Below are 19,873 nucleotides of genomic sequence, written 5' to 3' on the forward strand. Positions count from 1 at the left end.
TGTAGTTAATAAGTTAAAGCTGTATAAACATAATACAAGCATGTTTAACACATATAGTTAGTAAGTAACAGGTGTTTAAACATAATATTTGCGTCGGTTGAGGTGGGCGGGGTTTGGTAGCGGGGGTGCATAATGTATCCCGGAAGAGTTAGGGCTGCATGGGATTCTGGGTATTTGTCCTGTTGTGTTTATGTTGTGTTACTGTGCAGATGTTCTCCCGAAATGTGTTTGTCATTCTTGTTTGGTGTGGGTTCACAGTGTGGCGCATTATTAGTAAGAGTGTTATAGTTTTTTTTATACCGCCACCGTCAGTGTAACCTGTGTGGTTGTTGACCAAGTATGCTTTGCTGTCTCTTAAGTGAGCAAGCGGAAACACCGTACAACATGTGGCTGATCAGGCACGCTGGTTGTAGTGGGTGCTATATGCTGTACCATCACGGCACGCATGACGCTGGCAAGCGCCATTCATTTAAAACCCGCGTGCCGCACCAGCTTTCAAATTCCATATAAAAGTGTGGGCCGCGTGTCTGAGACCCCTGGTTTATACATAGCACAAAGCAAAAAAAAAACTTTTTATACAGTGTTATTTCATTTAAAATTTCAAGAAATTTTGCGGCTCCCATTGTTTTCTATCATTTGCGAAACTGGTCAAAATGGCTCTTTGACTGGTAAAGGTTGCCGACCCCTGACCTATATTGAGTAAAACATGCTTGAAACTAGAATATCAAGTGTTGCAAAGCTGTGTCATCAACACTCACAAGTATAAAACTACTTTTTTAAAGTAATCATTTCTTATTTCAAGCATGAACAAAAAAAAATCATGACTTTGACACAATTGTGTCTCATAATTAAAACAGATGACAGCCAAATGGACTTTGCTGTTTTATTTTCAATGAAACAATAGAAAACACGTACTCATATAGTAGTACAGTTGGCACAGTACAGTAAACTGACAGTTAATATTTAAACATTTAACATTTCTAACAATTTTGAACAGAAATAGTTCATGCACATTCAGATAAATTCTTCAAAAATACAATTAAAAACATTTTGGCCGGGGGCCGGGCTGTATATATGCGCACAAATTAACTAAAAGAGCACAGTACAGTAATCTATTTATTTATATCTGCACCTTATTGCTCTTTTATCCTGCACTACAACGAGCTAATGCAAAGAAATGTTGTTCTTATCTGTACTGTAAAGTTGAATGACAATAAAAAGGAAGTCTACACTGCAAAAAGTCAGTGTTCAAAAAACAAGAAAATACAAAAATGAGGGGTATTTTATTTGAACTAAGCAAAATGATCTGCCAATAGAACAAGAAAATTCGGCTTGTCAAGACTTTCCAAAACAAGTAAAATTAGCTAACTTCAATGAACCCAAAAATACCTTAAAATAAGTATATTCTCACTAATAAAAAGTGCACTTTTCTTGGTAGAAAAAAAAAAGAGACCTTTTTGCTCAATATGTTGAACAATATTCTTAAATGAAGTAAATGCTAGTGCCATTATCTTGACATAATGATATGCGCTCTGCGTTACATTTATTGAAACCAGAAAACTTATACTAAAAACTAATTTATTGTTCTTAATGGAAAGGCAACAAGGCAAGCGCTTGTTACTCTCGGGGTCTCCTAGCCGCTCAGGCAAATCATATTGTCTAAAAAGGCATTTTTCCATGGATAACATGACATCATCGCGTCAAGTGCGTGCTCTTTCAGTCAATTAGTGCGCATCAAAAACATTTTTATTGTAATTTTGAGGAATTTATCTGAATGTGCATGAACTATTTCTGTTCCAAATTGTTTGAAATGTTAAATGTTTAAATATTAACTGTCAGTTTACTGTACTGTGCCAACTGTACTACTATATGAGTACGTATTTTCTATTGTTTCATTGAAAATAAAACAGCAAAGTCCATTTGGCTGTCATCTGCTTTAATTATGAGACACAATTGTGTCAAAGTCATGATTTTTTTTTTTTTTTCATACTTGATATAAGAAATTATTATTTTAAAGGGGAACATTATCACAATTTCAGAAGAGTTAAAACCATTAAAAATCAGTTCCCAGTGGCTTATTATATTTTTCGAAGTTTTTTTCAAAATTTTACCCATCACGCAATATCCCTAAAAAAAGCTTCAAAGTGCCTGATTTTCATTTTTTCATCAAGTCCATTTTCCTGTGACGTCACATAGTGAAGCCAACACAAACAAACATGGCGCATAGAACTGCAAGGTATAGCGACATTAGCTCGGATTCAGACTCGGATTTCAGCGGCTTAAGCGATTCAACAGATTACGCATGTATTGAAACGGATGGTTGTAGTGTGGAGGCAGGTAGCGAAAACGAAATTGAAGAAGAAACTGAAACTATTGAGCCATATCGGTTTGAACCGTATGCAAGCGAAACCGACGAAAACGACACGACAGCCAGCGACACGGGAGAAAGCGAGGACGAATTCGGCGATGGCCATCTAACCAACGATTGGTATGTGTTTGTTTGGCATTAAAGGAAACTAACAACTATGAACTAGGTTTACAGCATATGAAATACATTTGGCAACAACATGCACTTTGAGAGTGCAGACAGCCCAGTTTTCATCAATTAATATATTCTGTAGACATACCCTCATCCGCGCTCTTTTCCTGAAAGCTGATCTGTCCAGTCCAGTTGGAAATGCATCTGCTTTGAGTGTCGCAGGATATCCACACATTCTTGCCATCTCTGTCGTAGCATAGCTTTCGTCGGTAAAGTGTGCGGAACAAACGTCCAATTTCTTGCCACTTTCGCATCTTTGGGCCACTGGTGCAACTTGAATCCGTCCCTGTTCGTGTTGTTACACCCTCCGACAACACACCGACGAGGCATGATGTCTCCAAGGTACGGAAAACAGTCGAAAAAACGGAAAATAACAGAGCTGATTTGACTCGGTGTTTGAGAAAATGGCGGATTGCTTCCCGATGTGACGTCACAACGTGACGTCATTGCTCCGAGAGCGAATAATAGAAAGGCGTTTAATTCGCCAAAATTCACCCATTTAGAGTTTGGAAATCGGTTAAAAAAATATATGGTCTTTTTTCTGCAACATCAAGGTATATATTGACGCTTACATAGGTCTGGTGATAATGTTCCCCTTTAACATCTCAATCACACCATTATTATTTTATTACATTATTTATTTATTTATTTATTATTATTATTATTATTGTGGATTATTATTATTATTATTATTATTATTTATTTATTTATTGAATTTTATTTATTATTTATTTATTACATTATTTTTTCTGCAACATCAAGGTATATATTGACGCTTACATAGGTCTGGTGATAATGTTCCCCTTTAACATCTCAATCACACCATTATTATTTTATTACATTATTTATTTATTTTATTTATTTTATTTATTTTATTTATTTTATTTATTTTATTTATTTTATTTATTTATTTATTATTATTATTATTGTTATTATTATTATTATTGTGGATTATTATTATTATTTATTTATTTATTGAATTTTATTTATTATTTATTTATTACATTATTTTTTCTGCAACATCAAGGTATATATTGACGCTTACATAGGTCTGGTGATAATGTTCCCCTTTAACATCTCAATCACACCATTATTATTTTATTACATTATTTATTTATTTTATTTATTTATTTATTATTATTATTATTGTTATTATTATTATTATTGTGGATTATTATTATTATTTATTTATTTATTGAATTTTATTTATTATTTATTTATTACATTATTTTTTCTGCAACATCAAGGTATATATTGACGCTTACATAGGTCTGGTGATAATGTTCCCCTTTAAAAAAGTAGTTTTGTACTTGTGAGTGTTGATGACACAGCTTTGCATCAGTTGATATTCTAGTTTCAAGCATGTTTTACTCAATATAGGTCATCAAATCTCAGCAACAAGCTGTAATATCTTACTGACATCATTTAGGACCAAAACCCTTAAAACAAGTAAAACACTCTAACATAAAATCTGCTTAGTGAGAAGAATGATCTTATCAGACAGAAAATAAGCAAATATCACCCTTATTTGAGATATTTAATCTTACTTAGATTTCAGTTTTTGCAGTGTGGGAGAGTGGCCGTACCAGTAACTTGAGGGTTCCGGGTTTGATCCCCGCTTCCGCCAACATAGTCAATGCCGTTGTGTCCTTGGGCAAGACACTTAACCCACCTGCTCCCAGTACCACCCACACTGGTTTAAATGCAGCTTAAAGATGTAGATAATGTGTTTCACTATGTAAGCACCTTGAGTCTATAGAGAAAAGCACTATATAAATATAATTAACTTCACTCACTTCACTAACAATGGGCCCAATTTAAACAGGTATTTCCTTCGTCCACACACTTCCTTCTACATGTTTCACTTCCAGACACACAACACTTCCTCATTCTCTAACCAGCTCAGTGGCCTTGTGGGTAGAGTGTCCGCCCTGAGACTGGGAGGTTATGAGTTCAAACCCCCGGTGGAGTCATACTAAAGACTTGGCACTCAGCATCAAGGGTTGGAATTGAGGGGGTTAAATGACCAAATGATTCCCGAGCGCGGCGCACGCTATTATTTATTTATTCACTGTTCTGTTACAGAGAACAAAGAAATGGGATAAAATTGCTATGGCATGAAAAGGGGTAGGATTAAATAAGCTCAGCTTCTTCCTACTCCTTTTCGGACGTGCTGTAATGAAACAACTGGAAATATGTGATGCATTACATTGTATGCATACTCCAAATAAGCTGAAACTGAACATTAAAATATATTTATTGTATTTTGTTTGTGTAAATTAGGGATGTCCCGATCCAGGTTTTTGCACTTCCGATCCGATACCGATATTGTTTTTGCATTTCCGATCCGATACCGATACTGACCGATACTGGCCTATCCGAGCATGTATTAAAGTTTAAAGTTATTTAGCCTACTTAGTTGTCAGAATCATGTTGAAAAGGGTTTTAGTACTCTTGATAACAACTAGCCAGCTGAATTAGGGGAGTTTGAATAATACACAATGGTTGGTAACAAGAAACTGACCTGTTTATTCAAGGATAAACACAAAATAGACAAAATTATACACGACAAACAGAAATGGCATCATTGAACTAGGGCTGGGCGATATGGCCTTTTTTTTAATATTGTGATATTTTAAGGCCATATTGCGATACACGATATATATCTCGATATTTTGCCTTAGCCTTGAATGAACACTTGATGCATATAATCACAGCAGTATGATGATTCTATGTGTTTTGATTGATTGATTGAGACTTTTATTAGTAGGTTGCACAGTGAAGTACATATTCCGTACAATTGACCACTAAATAGTAACACCCGAATAAGTTTTTCAACTTGTTTAAGTCGGGGTCCACTTAAATTGATTCATGATACAGATATATACTATCAGATATATACTATCATCATAATACAGTCATCACACAAGATAATCACATTGAATTATTTACATTATTTATAATCCAGGGTGTGGAGGGGGGCGCCGGATGTAAGTGTCAAAAAGACAGCCAAAAGAGTTTGATATGAGAATAAATCTAAAGTTAAAATATAGGGTAGAAATGCACCCATTTGCAGGAAATGTAGTCTTGACTTTCAAAATGTTCTTTCAAGGCTTGCATGTCTACATTAAAACATTCTTCTTCATACTGCATTAACATATGCTACTTTTAAACTTTCATGCAGAGAAGGAAATCACAACTAAAAAAATCACTTATTTTTTCATACGGTGTTGATGTGGAAATTTTTGCCTCGGCATTTTGATGGTGTGGACGTGTGGCACCGAACGGAGATAAGCGTCTCGACAGACGTCACAATATTTGAACAATGATGACGAAAACTGTTTTCTCTGTCGTGTCCGTGTGTCGAAAATTGTTATGCCCTTATTTTTTTATTTGATTTTGTGCGTGGCATAGATTTGCTATGCGCAGAGGACGCTTAAACAGTGCGCAATTGCACAGGCGCGCACCTTAGAGGGAGCGTTGCTCGCACGGCTGCGCTGGCATCACAGCTAACGTTAGCCATGCTGCTACCTCTCTGCTCGGGGAGGACGTATACGTATGTGACGTATGACGTGACAGTATGTGACGTGTGTAAGAAGGTGCACTTGCTGTCTGTGAGAGGGAGACACAGGAAAGAGTGCCGTGTAATGCCAGCAGCTAAAAGCAACTGCGTGAGAATTCACAGACCTGTGGATGTGTTGAAGGTGTGCTGGAAAATGCGGAACGGAAATTACGGAGCAGCAGAAAAGTGGAATGTATTATTTACATCGGTGCGTTGGAAAACACGGACCGGAGTTTTTTTTTAAACTGGATCTGGATCGGCATTTTCCCATGCCTTGCCGATACGCAATTCTTGGCAAATATCGGCAGCCGATCCGATCCAAATATCGGAACGGGACATCACTAGTGTAAATAAGGTTTTTTTTATTTTTTATTTTTTTTTTTTATAAAGAAAAGGCGCTGGCTTCTTCTGTGGAAAAGGATCATGTGGCATCTGCTAGCTCTTGTGCGCCACCACAATTCATACTGACTCAGTGTGTGTGGCAACGTACTATTAAAATAATAATGATGTCATGTTTACAATAAATACAATAAACAGGCTGTAGACTCTACAGTGTAAAAAATTCATGATGTAAAATCGTTTCTTTCTGGAAACATTTCTATTGGCAACATTGTTTACAAACAGAAATAGCCAGTATTGTTGACGTGCCTTCGCACTAAAGCAGACAATTTATCCTCATTATCTAAATAACGACCAAAAAAAATCAACCAAAAATCCTCAAGCTCCAAGGTTAGTGAGTGGTCTCACCATGATAAAGTAAAGCATCAGAGCTCTACTCGCAGCATCTCTAAACAGGATATGAGCTTTAATGAGGGTCAGTAGAGACTTATTAACTCATTTGAGAGCCCCGCCTGTTTGGAGCAAACCTTCACCAGGATGAAAGCCTTTGTTAAAGTCTGTTAGTGGAATGAAATCCTTTACCAAAAATGTAGATAAGTGACATATTTGAATTACCCATGTTGATGTGGAGTTTCACTAAAATAATACCAGTGTATGCACTGCAAAAAGTCAGTGTTCAAAAACAAGAAAAAAAAATACAAAAATGAGGGGTATTTTATTTGAACTAAGCAAAATTATCTGCCAATAGAACAAGAAAATTCGGCTTGCCAAGACTTTCCAAAACAAGTAAAATGAGCTAACCTCAATGAACCCAAAAATACCTTAAAATATGTATATTCTCACTAATAACAAGTGCATTTTTCTTGGTAGAAAAAAATGAGACCTTTTTGCTCAATATGTTGAAAAATAGTCTTAAATGAAGTAAATGCTAGTGCCATTATCTTGACATACTGATATGTGCTCGGCATCATAATTTTCATTTTTCATGCTTGAAGTAAGAAATTATTACTTTAACAAAGTAGTTTTATACTTGTGAGTGTTGATGACACAGCTTTGCAACACTTGATATTCTAGTTTCAAGCATGTTTTACTCAATATAGGTTAGGGATGTTCCGATCCGATATTTGCATCGGATCGGCCGCCGATATTTGCCAAAAAATGCGTATCGGCAAGGCATGGGAAAATGCCGATCCAGATCCAGTTTAAAAAAAAACTCCGGTCCGTGTTTTCCAACGCACCGATTTAAATAATACATTCCACTTTTCTGCTGCTCCCTAATTTCCGTTCCGCATTTTCCAGCACACCTTCAACACATCCACAGGTCTGTGGATTCTCACGCAGTTGCTTTTAGCTGCTGGCATTACACGACAGGCTCTTCTCACTCTTTCCTGTGTCTCCCTCTCACAGACAGCGAGCGCACCTTCTTACACACGTCACATACTGTCACGTCATACGTCACATACTGTCACGTCATACGTCACATACGTATACGTCCTCCCCGAGCAGAGAGGTAGCAGCATGGCTAACGTTAGCTGTGATGCTAGCGCAGCCGCTAAGGTGCGCGCCTGTGCAATTGCGCACGGCAAATCTATGCCACGCACAAAATCAAATTAAAAAATAAGCGCATAACAATTTTCGACACACGGACAAGACAGAGAAAACAGTTTTCGTCATCATTGTTCAAATATTGTAACGTCTGTCGAGACGCTTATCTCCATTCGGTGCCACACGTCCACACCATCAAAATGCAGAGGCAAACATTTCCAGATCAACACCGTATGATAAAAAATAGTGATTTTTTTAGTTGTGATTTCCTTCTCTGCATGAAAGTTTAAAAGTAGCATATATTAATGCAGTATGAAGAAGAATGTTTTAATGTACACATAGAATCATCATACTGCTGTGATTATATGCATCAAGTGTTCATTCAAGGCTAAGGCAAAATATCCACATATATATGGTGTATCGTGACATGGCCTTAAAATATCACAATATTAAAAAAAGGCCATATCGCCCAGCCCTAGTTTCAATGATGCCATTTCTGTTTGTCATGTATAATTTTGTCTATTTTGTGTTTATCCTTGAATAAACAGGTCAGTTTCTTGTTACCAACCATTGTGTATTATTCAAACTCCCCTAATTCAGCTGGCTAGTTGTTATCAAGAGTACTAAAACCCTTTTCAACATGATTCTGACAACTAAATAGGCTAAATCACTTTAAACTTTAATACATGCTCGGATAGGCCAGTATCGGTCAGTATCGGTATCGATCAGTATCGGAAGTGCAAAAACAATATCGGTATTGGATCGGAAGTGCAAAAACCTGGATCGGGACATCCCTAATATAGGTCATCAAATCTCAGCAACAAGCTGTAATATCTTACTGAGATCATTTAGGACCAAAACCCTTAAAACAAGTAAAACACTAACATAAAATCTACTTAGTGAGAAGAATGATCTTATCAGACAGAAAATAAGCAAATATCACCCTTATTTGAGATATTTCATCTTACTTAGATTTCAGTTTTTGCAGTGTACTTCTTGAATCAACAAATAAGCAAATAAGTCATGAAAATATAGAAACTGCATTGAAAGGAGAAGGTGTGTCCAAACTTTTGGCCTGTACTGTATATATATAAATAAATAAGTTATCGGTTATCGTTCTTGAGAAGCAGGAAGTTATCTGTATGCGTATCGGCTTGGGAAAAAATATTGTGCATCCCTTCTCAGTCAATGCGTTTTCTTTATTTTCATGACTATTTACATTGTAGATTGTCACTGAAGGCATCAAAACTATGAATGAACACATGTGGAGTTATTGTAATTAACAAAAAAAGATGAAATAACTGAAAACATGTTTTATATTCTAGTTTCTTCAAAATAGCCACCCTTTGCTCTGATTACTGCTTTGCACACTCTTGGCATTCTCTTGATGAGCTTCAAGACGTAGTCACCTGAAATGGTTTTCACTTCACAGGCGTCAATCTACAATGTAAATAGTCGTGAAAATAAAGAAAACGCATTGAAAGGAGGTGTGTCCAAACTTTTGGCCTGTACTGTAATTGTATCAATAAATAAGTGATCGGTTATCGTTCTTGAGAAGCAGGAAGTTACCTTTTTGCGTATCGGCTTGGGAAAAAATATTGTGCATCCCTTCCAATAACACAAAAATATGTCTTTAAAAACAATGTTGTTGTTTTTTTTTTATGCACATGCGTCTTGGCATTTATGGCATCTCCTCAGTGGCCTAGTGGTTAGAGTGTCCGCCCTGAGATCGGTAGGTTGTGAGTTCAAACCCCAGCCGAGTCATACCAAAGACTATTAAAATGGGAGCCATTACCTCCCTGCTTGGCACTCAGCATCAAGGGTTGGAATTGGGGGTTAAATCACCAAAAATGATTCCCGGGTGCGGCGACCGCTGCTGCCCACTGCTCCCCTCACCTCCCAGGGGGTGATCAAGGGGATGGGTCAAATGCAGAGGACAAATTTCACCACACCTAGTGTGTGTGTGACAATCATTGGTACTTTAACTTTAAATTAGACATTTAACCCCCAACCTTTACACTGCAAAAAGTCAGTGTTCAAAAACAAGAAAAAATAAAATAAAAATTAGGGGTATTTTATTTGAACTAAGCAAAATGATCTGCCAATAGAAACAAGAAAATTCCAAAACAAGTAAAATTAGCTAACCTCAATGAACCCAAAAATATCTTAAAATAAGTATATTCTCACTAATAACAAGTGCACTTTTCTTGGTAGAAAAAAAGAGACCTTTTTGCTCGATATGTTGAAAAATATTCTTAAATGAAGTAAATGCTAGTGCCATTATCTTGACATAATGATCATCATTTTTTTTTCATGCTTGAAGTAAAATATGATTACTTTAAAAAAGTAGTTTTATACTTGTGAGTGTTAATGACACATCTTTGCAACACTTGATATTCTAGTTTCAGGCATGTTTTACTCAATATAGGTCATCAAATCTCAGCTACAAGCTGTAATATCTTACTGAGATCATTGAGGACCAAAACCCTTAAAACAAGTAAAACACTCTAACATAAAATCTGCTTAGTGAGAAGAATTATCTTATCAGACAGAAAATAAGCAAATATCACCCTTATTTGAGATATTTAATCTTACGTAGATTTCAGTTTAAGCAGTGTAGGCTTTTACTGTTAAATATACAGCTTACAATAACCTATTTTTTAAATTAAAAACATTACTGCAAACGACCCCTGTGGCTTTAAAGAGGAACACTGGGTAAAGTATACATACGTTTCTATTCTTTCTACAGGTTATTAAAAGCCGACCATTAAAACTACTTTGGCTCCCTGCAGGCAGGCAAGGTAATAGAATCTAAAGACGGCAAATGAATCACATTGGATGGCTTCCACCCAGCTCTGCTGCAAAGTAGATTAAAGCTATAGCCCTCGTTATGTTCAGCACCACTAGAGGAATATGTCATCAAAACGCAAACCCACTAACCTCCGCTCCATGCACATTGAAAACTTTTGGCTTTCAAAGCGCCCTAATGTTGAACATACTGCCTAAATTAGCTTGAGTGGCAATAAGGAACTCAGCGGTGTGCCAGGCAACCATGGGGTTTTAATTACAATCAAGAGTAGGTCCGGTCAGTTTACGAGCAGGACATGCCGGGCGGAGAACACAAATATTTGTTGTCATCACCTTTGAGCTGAGTGTGTCATAGTCGCTCAAATGTTCTTTTCTTCCCTGAGGTAGACATGTTTATTAATATCAACCCGCTCATAGAAATACTTAGTTACTAAATGATTTGGACTTATATATGGTCAAAAGTTTACATACGCTTGTAAAGAACACAATGTCATGGCTGTCTTGTGTTTTCAATCATTTCTACAACTCTTACTTTTTCGAGATGTTATTTATTTTTTTAATACACTGTCACACTTTCAATCCAATCAATCCAATCCACTTTATTTATATAGCACATTTAAACAACAAAAATGTTTCCAAAGTGCTGTACAACAATATTAAAAACAATCATCAAATATTATCCTTAGCTCCACCAATGACTGAATAAAAACAAAAAATAAATAAATATAAAACCAATATAAAAATAAATATGATTAAAAACGATTTTAAAGGGTAAAGCCAATTAAAACAGTAAATAGAAATCAAAATTTATAAAAAATACAGAAGACAACAGAGGACCACACAACTCACGGAGTATTAAAAGCCAAAGAATAAAAGTGGGTCTTACTTTGAGGTTGTTTATTCAATGTAAAGTGCTTTTTACAAATAAAATCTATTAATTATTATTATTCAATTTAGCTGAACTGCCCTGTGAGGTGGCAACTTGTCCAGGGTGTACCCCGCCTTCTGCCCGATTGTAGCTGAGATAGGCTCCAGCAGCCCCCGCGACCCCGAAGGGAATAAGCGGTAAAAAATGGATGGATGGATGGATGGAACTGCACCTTGTCGAGAGGAGTGGTCAAACATTCAATCAGAAGCTTGTGGATGGCTACCAAAAGTGCCTTATTGCAGTGAAACTTGCCTAATAATAACATTGCTGTATGTATATTTTCGACCCAGCAGATTTTGGTCACATTTTCAGTAGACCCATAATAAATTCATAAAAGAACCAAACTTCATGAATGTTTTTTGTGACCAACAAGTATGTGATCCAATCACTCTATCACAAAAAAAATAAGAGTTGTAGAAATGATTGGAAACTTACGGAGCCCCTAAAGTACAGAGCCCCTAAAGGGACATGGGGGAATATTTTTTATTTTTTATTTTTTTTAGACCTGTATCTCGTGCGCACGAGATATATGTCTAAAAAAAAAAAAAAAAAAAAAAAAAATTATTTTTATTTTTTTATAACTTTATAAAAAGTTTCTCGTGCGCACGAGATACATGTCTAAAACAAAAATTTAAAAAATACAATTATACCAAAAAAAAAATTTCCTCTATGTCCCTTTAGTACGGAGACCTTAAAGGGACATGGGGGATTTTTTTTAAAATAATTTTTAATTTTTTTTTTTTAGACATCTCGTGCGCACGAGAAACTATCTCGTGCGCAAGAGATACATGTCTAAAAAAATTATACAAAAAAAACATTTCCTTTATGTCCCTTTAGTATGAAGCCCGTAAAGGGACATGGGGGAATTTTATATTTTTTATAATTTTTATATTACATTTTTTTTTTTAGACATGTATCTTGTGCGCACGAGAATCTATCTCGTGCGCAAGAGATACATGTCTAAAAAAAAAATAAATAAATAAAAATTATACAAAACAAAAAAATCCTCTATGTCCCTTTAGTACGGAGCCCCTAAAGGGACATGGGGGAATTTTTTTTTTTTTATAATTTTTAAAAAAAAAATTTTTTTTTAGACATGTATCTTGTGCGCACGAGATACATGTCTAAAAAAAATAAAAAATAAAAAAATTATACATTTATTTTTTTTTTTTTTTTATAACTTGATAAAAAGTTTCTCGTGCGCACGAGATACATGTCTAAAAAAAAATTATCCAAAAAAAAAAAAATTCCTCTATGTCCCTTTAGTACGGAGCCCCTAAAGGGACATGGGGGAATTTTTTTTCTTTATAATTTTTTTGTTTATTTTTTTTAGACATGTATCTCGTGCGCAAGAGATACATGTCTAAAAAAAAAAAAAAAAATTTTTAAATTATAAAATTTTTTAATTAATTTTTTTATAACTTGATAAAAAGTTTCTCGTGCGCACGAGATACATGTGTAAAAAAAAATTATACAAAAAAAAAATTCCTCTATGTCCCTTTAGTACAGAGCCCCTAAAGGGACATGGGGGAATTTTTTTTTCTTTATAATTTTTCTTTTCTTTTTATTTTTTTAGACATGTATCTCGTGCGCAAGAGATACATGTCTAAAAAATAATAAAAAAAATGTAAATGATACATTTTTTTAATTAATTTTTTTATAACTTGATAAAAAGTTTCTCGTGTGCACGAGATACATGTCTAAAAAAAAATTATACAAAAAAAAAATTCCTCTATGTCCCTTTAGTACGGAGCCCCTAAAGGGACATGGGGGAATTTTTTTTTTTTTAATTTTTTTTTTAATACATGTATCTCGTGCGCACGAGATACATGTCTAAAAAAAATAAAAAAAAAAAAAAATAATAAATTTTTTAAATTAATTTTTTTATAACTTGATAAAAAGTTTTTCGTGCGCACGACATACATGTCTAAAAAAAAAAAAAATAATAAAAAAGTATAAAAAAATTAAAATTCCCCCGTGTCCCTTTAGGGGCTCCGAAGAAACTCAAGACAACCATGACATTATGTTCTTTACAAGTGTATGTAAACTTTTGACTATGGACTATAAATGCTTCGAATCATCTTTTCATTGAACATCTTCTAATCTCAGTCTGCAGCTCTCATATTCTTTGACTGCTGCTGCCTTCCTGCTATTACATCTTAGATCTGAGTGGATTACAGTAAAACGCTGTGAGTGAGTATGTGGTGGAGTAATGGTAGGTGACAGCGCCTACAGCAGGGCTATTCAACCACATAATGAAGAGGGCTGCACTTTCAAGAGCCTAAGGGCTCAGGGGCCGGACATCTAAATGTGGATGTTTCGTCAGAAAGTGCCTCCGCAGGTTATATTCCTTTGAGACTGTTTACTTAATTGCGGGTGTGGCAATGACATGACTCCTCCAGTCAGCCAGGTGTGGAAACAGAATTTCAGAACGAGATTCTCTTATTTCTTAAATATTTCTATTGATTTACTGATGGATGATTTATGCCTGTTAATTTACGCCAGAGAACATTTAGTAAAATGTGCATTCCTATTTTTTTTAATGTTATATTCAATAATGTGGTACAGACAAAACAATATACCTACTTACCTATTTAAACAGGATAAGCATGCCTGTAGACAAGCTCAATGTATTCCACCAGGCCAATTGTCTACACTACTGTGAATGTATGTTCAAATTGCCACTATGCCCATAATCTCTTGTTTTAATCCCTGTACTCCCTTACATTATATTTTCTTAATCCGTATTACAAAACCCAAAACCAGTGAAGTTGGCATGTTGTGTAAATTGTAAATAAAAACGGAAAACAATGATTTGCAAATCCTTTTCAACTTATATTCAATTGAATAGACTGCAAAGACAAGATATTTAATGTTCGAACTGAATTTTTTTTTTGGCAAATAAACGTTTGGGAACTGAGGAGACACATTTTTGAAGCTTTTCAGGTGGAATTCTTTCCCATTCTTGCTTGATGTGCAGCTTAAGTTGTTCAACAGTCCGGGGGTCTCCCTTGTCGTATTTTACGCCAGTGTAGTACCCGCACTCTTTTACTACGAAGCCACACTGTTATAACACGTGGCTTTGGCATTGTCTTGCGGAAATAAGCAGGGGCGTCCAAGATAACGTTGCTTGGATGGCAACATATGTTGCTCCAAAACCTGTATGTACCTTTCCGCAATAACACAGATGTATAAATTACCCATGCCTAAGGCACTAATACACCCCCATACCATCACAGATGCTGGCTTTTCAACTTTGCGCCTAGAACAATCCGGATGGTTCTTATCCTCTTTGTTCCGGAGGACACGACGTCCACAGTTTCTAAAAAAAAAAACTATTGGAAATGTGGACTCGTCAGACCACAGAACACTTTTCCACTTTGCATCAATCCATCTTAGATGAGCTCGGGCCCAGCAAAGGCAGGCAGCCTTTCTGGGTGTTGTTGATAAATGGCTTTGGCTTTGCGTAGTAGAGTTTTAATTTGCACTTACAGATGTAGCGACGAACTGTAGTTACTGACAGTGGTTTTCTGAAGTGTTCCTGAGCCCATGTGGTGATATCCTTTACACACTCTTTTAGATGCAGTACCGCCTGAGGGATCCAATGTCACAGGCATTCAATGTTACGTGCAGTGATTTCTCCAGATTCTATGAACCTTTTGATTAGATGGTGAAATCCCTTAATTCCTTGCAATAGCTGGTTGAGAAATGTTGTTCTTAAACTGTTGGACAATTTTCTAAAACATTTGTTGACAAAGTGGTGACCCTCGCCCCGTCCTTGTTTGTGAATGACTGAGCATTTCATGGAAGCTGCTTTTATACCCAATCATGGCACCCACCTGTTCCCAATTAGCGTGATCACCTGTGGGATGTTCCAAATAAGTGTTTGATGAGCATTCCTCAACTTTCTCAGTCTTTTTTGCCGCTTGTGCCAGCTTTTTTGAAACATGTTGCAGGCATCAAATTCCAAATGAGCTGATATTTGCAAAAAATAACAAAGTTTTCCAGTTCGAATGTTCAGTACAAATCATTTGTTTTTATTTACGATTCACGCAACGTGCCAACTTCACTGGTTTTGGGGTTTGTATTTAGGATACAGTTATTAACCTCTATTTGCCTGAAAGTGTATATATTTTTAAATTATACGTAAATAATGCACTTTGTGAAAGTCAAAGTATAGTATTTCCCATAGTTGTAGTGGGTATTAGCATTATGTCAGGGAGAGCATGTCCCAAATTCCAAGCTGTTGTTTTGAGGTATGTTAAAAAAAATAATGCACTTTGTGACTTCAATAATAAATATGGCAGTGCCATGTTGGCATTTTTTTTTTTCCATAAATGGAGTTGAAGTTGTTCTCTTATTTTGGAAAACCTTGTTTTTGATTGATTGAAACTTGTATTAGTAGATTGCACAGTACAGTACATATTCCGAAAATTGACCACGTAAATCAACTCATGGTAAAGTTACATTGTTTAATGCATCCAGCGGGTCATCACAACAAAATTAGGCATAATAATGTGTTAATTCCACGACTGTATATATCGGTATCGGTTGATATCGGAATCGGTAATTAAGAGTTGGACAATATCGGCATATTGGATATCGGCAAAAAAGCCATTATCGGACATCACTACTAAGAATTCAAGCTGGAAGGCTGTTGTTCTTCACTCGAAACAATAATTTCCATTGTTTAAAAACACAATATCTGAAAATTTTAACACATTAGAATTTATAAATAATGTATTGGTATGTTCATTGTAGCACACTTTGTGTATTATTCTAATGACCCTTTTTTTAAGTTTATTTATTGGGTCTATGTTTGTTTTATAAACATTTCCCTAAACTTCAACACAATATGTTAAATATTGAAAAATAAAAGAATAATATAACATATGCAGACATGTCTTATTCAATTGTGCCAAATAGAATAGCTGGTCAGACTGGGTAAAGAGGTGGAAATTAGGATTAGGGACACAATTGAATTTGTTATGTCGTCAATATTCAGTGTTTTATTGTTCATAGTTAATATTGTAAATCCCACATTCCGGATTATAATCTAGTCAGGTCTTTTTTCATAGTCTTTTTTTTTTTTTTGTAAATGTAAAACACTTCCTTGTGGTCGACATAACATGTAATGGTGGTTCTTTGGTCAAAATGTTGCATAGATTGTGTTTTACAGATCATCTTCAAGCCGCTTTCTGACGCTTCAGTAGGCGCCGTTTTGTGGGCGGTCTTATTTACGTGGCTCACCTTCGGCAGCGTCTTCTCCCCGTCATCTTTGTCGTAGTGAACACGCTACGAACAATGGGAGACCGGGCTTTCTGCTCCACTGCTCCCAGTCTGTGGGACGCTCTCCCTGACCACCTGAGGGTACCACAGACTGTGGATGCTTTTAAAAAAAGCTTAAAAACCCTTCTTTTTTAAATATATGCGTGCTAGCTCTAGTTGTTTATTTAATTATTCTTTTATTTGTATTTTTTTAATACACTGTAGCACTTTGAGGTTGTTTGCTCAATGGAAAGTGCTTTTTACAAATAAAATCTATTATTATTATTATGATGCTAGTCAATTGACACAAGACAAGAGGTATTGTACAAACCCCGTTTCCATATGAGTTGGGAAATTGTGTTGGATGTAAATATAAACGGAATACAATCATTTGCAAATCATTTTCAACCCATATTCAGTTGAATATGCTACAAAGACAACATATTTGATGTTCAAACTGATAAACATTTTTTTTTGTTGTTGCAAATAATCATTAACTTTAGAATTTGATGCCAGTAACACGTGACAAAGAAGTTGGGAAAGGTGGCAATAAATACTGATAAAGTTGAGGAATGCTCATCAAACACTTATTTGGAACATCCCACAGGTGAACAGGCAAATTGGGAACAGGTGGGTGCCATGATTGGGTATAAAAGTAGATTCCATGAAATGCTCAGTCATTCACAAACAAGGATGGGGCGAGGGTCATCACTTTGTCAACAAATGCGTGAGCAAATTGTTGAACAGTTTAAGAAAAACCTTTCTCAACCAGCTATTTGCAAGGAATTTAGGGATTTCACCATCTACGGTCCGTAATATCATCAAAGGGTTCAGAGAATCTGGAGAAATCACTGCACGTAAGCAGCTAAGCCGGTGACCTTCGATCCCTCAAGCTGTACTGCATCAACATGCGACATCGGTGTGTAAAGGATATCACCACATGGGCTCAGGAACACTTCAGAAACCCACTGTCAGTAACTACAGTTGGTCGCTACATCTGTAAGTGCAAGTTAAAACTCTCCAATGCAAGGCGAAAACCGTTAATCAACAACACCCAGAAATGTCGTCGGCTTCGCTGGGCCTGAGCTCATCTAAGACGGACTGATACAAAGTGGAAAAGTGTTCTGTGGTCTGACGAGTCCACATTTCAAATTGTTTTTGGAAACTGTGGACGTCTAAGAGGAAAAGAACCATCCGGATTGTTGTAGGCGCAAAGTTGAAAAGCCAGCATCTGTGATGGTATGGGGGTGTATTAGTGCCCAAGACATGGGTAACTTACACATCTGTGAAGGCGCCATTAATGCAGAAAGGTACATACAGGTTTTGGAGCAACATATGTTGCCATCCAAGCAACGTTACCATGGACGCCCCTGCTTATTTCAGCAAGACAATGCCAAGCCACGTGTTACATCAACATGGCTTCATAGTAAAAGACTGGCCTGCCTGTAGTCCAGACCTGTCTCCCATTGAAAATGTGTGGCGCATTATGAAGCCTAAAATACCACAACGGAGACCCCCCGGACTGTTGAACAACTTAAGCTGTACATCAAGCAAGAATGGGAAAGAATTCCACCCGAAAAGCTTAAAAAATGTGTCTCCTCAGTACCCAAACGTTTACTGGGGTGTTGTTAAAAGGAAAGGCCATGTAACACAGTGGTGAACATGCCTACTTTGGCACGTGTTGCAGCCATGAAATTCTAAGTTAATTATTATTTGCAAAAAAAAAATCAAGTTTATGAGTTTGAACATCAGATATGTTGTCTTTGTAGTGCATTCAACTGAATATGGGTTGAAAATGATTTGCAAATCATTGTATTCCGTTTATATTTAGTATCTAACACAATTTCTCAACTCATATGGAAACGGGGTTAGTAGATATAAAAAGTGTAATTAACAGAGGTTATGGGTGTCATAAGTGAAGTATTAGTAGTAAAAAAAAAAGGAGTTGTTACCTTGAGAGCGCACTTCTCTCCAGTCTTCCTGTTGAAACACTGCAGAACTTTGCCATTAATGCCCAAACCCAGAACCTGACTGGATATTTTGTAGTCGTCCGTCACGGAGTGTCTCTTGATGTCCACTTTGGTGATGCCGGGCAAAGGGAAGTGGCTCTCCTCGGGGGCCGAAGCGGCAGCGGTCGCAGTCGGCTGTTGCTTCGGGTCAGTCAGCGGCGATTCGTGCTCGGCTTCGGCAAGAGGCGCTCGCAGCGGCTTCTCCTTCCCGTCGCCATCCTGCAGCATGTTCGGACTTGAGCAACACAAAAAAAGCGGGAGTGATTCAGCCGAGTCGGTGACTCCTCCAGTGTCCGGTAAATGCGTCAAGTCGACGGGTTCGGCCGTCCCGGACACCCTCCCTTCCCCGCCCCTTTACGGCTTACAAAAAAAACGTCCGAGTTATGTGCTCATTACCTTTAAAAAGTGTCAAAAAGAGTACAGCGTAGTCTTCTTTGATATAGTTGTATCTGTGAAAAGAAACATAGTGGAGTGTTCACATGGACAGTGTGTGGAGGAGGACACGCCCTCTACTGTAACAACGCATGGCGCAACCCGACCCTGGTGGCTGTCTTAAAGGAGCAGCGTCAACAAGTGCTGCTTCACTCCAAATCTGGACTTTACAAAGTTCTTCTTCATCATCTGGTTAGTAATATCGTGATAGTTGTGGGAATGTTCCAAAGCATTCTCACACATATATCATTTTCTACACCACTTCTTCTTCTTCTTCTTCATATGGTTTTCTACACCAATCTCCTTCTTCTTTTTCTTCATATGGTTTTCTACACCAATCTTCTTCTTCATACGGGTTTCAACACCAATCTTTTTCTTCTTCTTCTTTTTCTTCAAATGGTTTTCTACACCAATCTCCTTCTTCATATGGTTTTCTACACAAA

The 19,873-nt window shown here is 36.6% G+C and overlaps 1 protein-coding gene across 2 annotated transcripts in view; it reads right to left on the minus strand.

The window, feature by feature from the left end:
* Positions 1–19,605, minus strand: part of mapkapk3 (MAPK activated protein kinase 3) — an 85,165-nt gene extending 65,560 nt beyond the window's left edge. The window contains exons 1-2 of one of the 2 annotated variants that reach the window (XM_061932257.1): positions 19,395–19,605; positions 18,942–19,233 (exon numbers count right to left, since the gene is read on the minus strand). In XM_061932257.1, the coding sequence (XP_061788241.1) occupies positions 18,942–19,226 (285 nt within the window). In that variant the 5' untranslated portion in view covers positions 19,227–19,233; positions 19,395–19,605. Of the gene's footprint in view, positions 1–18,941 lie in introns of both variants that reach the window. The other variant, XM_061932256.1, reaches the window with a different exon arrangement.
* Between the last annotated feature and the right edge of the window lie 268 nt (positions 19,606–19,873).

This window comes from Nerophis lumbriciformis, linkage group LG38 (genome assembly GCF_033978685.3).
Source record: "Nerophis lumbriciformis linkage group LG38, RoL_Nlum_v2.1, whole genome shotgun sequence".
Taxonomy (NCBI): domain Eukaryota; kingdom Metazoa; phylum Chordata; class Actinopteri; order Syngnathiformes; family Syngnathidae; genus Nerophis; species Nerophis lumbriciformis.